Source organism: Leptopilina heterotoma, unplaced genomic scaffold, assembly GCF_015476425.1.
Source record: "Leptopilina heterotoma isolate Lh14 unplaced genomic scaffold, ASM1547642v1 Lhet_18, whole genome shotgun sequence".
Classification (NCBI taxonomy): Eukaryota; Metazoa; Arthropoda; class Insecta; order Hymenoptera; family Figitidae; genus Leptopilina; species Leptopilina heterotoma.
The window spans coordinates 3006571-3008428 of record NW_025110896.1 but is presented as its reverse complement, the minus strand read 5'-3'; the positions used below and the strand labels follow the sequence as shown (position 1 = coordinate 3008428).

At 48.9% G+C, this 1858-nt stretch overlaps 1 protein-coding gene across 1 annotated transcript; it reads right to left on the bottom strand.

Annotated features, from left to right (window-relative positions):
- Positions 1–343: 343 nt before the first annotated feature.
- LOC122499952 lies at positions 344–1207 on the bottom strand. The gene has a single exon (XM_043608557.1). The coding sequence runs from the start codon at positions 1205–1207 to the stop codon at positions 344–346; it is 864 nt and encodes a 287-aa protein (XP_043464492.1).
- Between the last annotated feature and the right edge of the window lie 651 nt (positions 1208–1858).

Genomic DNA, 1858 nt, shown 5'->3' with positions numbered 1-1858 from the left:
GCCTCCGCGACCGGTAATCAGCCTGCGAAAGGTTTGTTGGCGGCTCAGGATCGGATCCGCCCTCCCCAGACCTCGAAAAGCCCGGGAAGTGTTCCTGGACCAAGCCAAGGTTCCATCGTCCGACTCAGAGAAAGTCCCGTCCGGCAACATTAAAGTGCCCAGAATTGCATCAGGGTTCTTAGCGAGCAGCTTATCTAATCTGGCCGCCTCTTTCCCTTTTTCGATGCTAGAGCAGAAAGCATTCCAACTGTCTTGTTTTGCTTTCCTTACTTCATTTCTATAGTCGTCTCTCATTTTCGTAAAATCAGAACAACCATTAGTTGTGCGCCTTTTCTTGGCACGCTTAAAGAGTCTCCTGGTTTCTCTCCTGAGATGTTCTAATCTCTCGTTCCACCAGCACACCTCTTTTCCCGAGAATACTTTTATCGGTTTTGCAGCTACTTTCATAAGCTGCCTTAATAGCCTTTGTAAAATCATTGGCCGCCTCATCCAGGGTCTGATAATCTCTTATCTTACCCGGTAAACCAGAAAGTGACCTTCGAAGTTCTGAGATATAACTAGCCCAATCCGTCCTTCTGGGATTACGAATCCACTTAGTTTTGGATCGGACCGCAGACTCCACCTCGAAGACTATCTGTGAATGATCAGAAAGAGAAGGTTCATTAGAAACTTTCCATCTTCTTACCTTATTTCCAATGCTTTTGGAGCAGAGAGTGATATCAATCACTTCCTGCCTAATCGCATTGCTAAAAGTCGGGGTCGAACCCGTGTTGAGAATATCTAGATTCGTTCCGATTAGATATTCCAGTAGCTCCTGTCCTCTCTGGTTGTCCTTTGAGCTCCCCCACACCGTATGTTGTGAGTTTGCATCGCAGCCCAGCAGCAGAGGAAGTCCCTTTTCCATACAGTAGTCCACCAACCTACGAACTTCAATTGGCGGATTATTTTTATTATCATATGGAAAATATGCCGATCCTACGACCGTCTTACCTATACCCTCCAGGTTAGTTACCACCACCATTAGGTCCCCTGAACACAGATCCAATAGTGGAGTTGCGTTGACACCCTTAGTAAGAATGCACGCTCTGGGTTTGGCAGCTCTGCAGTCCCTGTAACAAACTAGACCAGCCCCACCAAGCCCCCTAATGACACCTCTTACTAACCATGGTTCTTGGATTAGTGAGATGCCTGTGTGCAACTTAGCCATGCTCCTCGTCAGTACTGATGAGGCGCCTTTGCTATGATGCAAGTTAATCTGAATAGCGGAGAGCTTGCAAACAGTGAATTATGTTTGCTCTTCTCCCTCCTCTACATTGCTTGTGCCGCCACGATCAGGGACAGTTACCTTAAAGGTTATCCGCCCGAAGTGATAGTGAGGCTTAAATTCGAGGGCCTCTATAGCCCTCGCCTGACTTTCAGGGACTTGAGCGACAAGAAGAAAACTCTTGTCACCCCTGTTCGCCACCTGAGACCCATTAACATTCAGCAAACGCCAAGTCAATGTCTGCAACGTGGGGTTGAAAGCCTCCAAATGTCGCAAGACCGTCCGCGCGTCCGCCGTTTCTCCCGGGAACCACGCAGTAGCCTTTACCATTCTTTGGAGCATCTCAACCCCACCAATTTTCAACCTCGCTCCCTCCCAGGGCTCATGGTCGGCCACACATTTTGTCAGCCATTCCACAGCCTCCGGGTTGGAAGCGATGAAGATAAAGACTCCTTCTCTGCAGAAGGAAGTCTTAAAACGCGGCCACCTTTCGACCTGCTCGTCACAGGTGAGCGTCACAGCGGTCTTCCTAAGAAGTCCAAACTGCTCATCTGTAAGCGCCACATCTGGGTAGCCCTCGCCATAGACCACCAT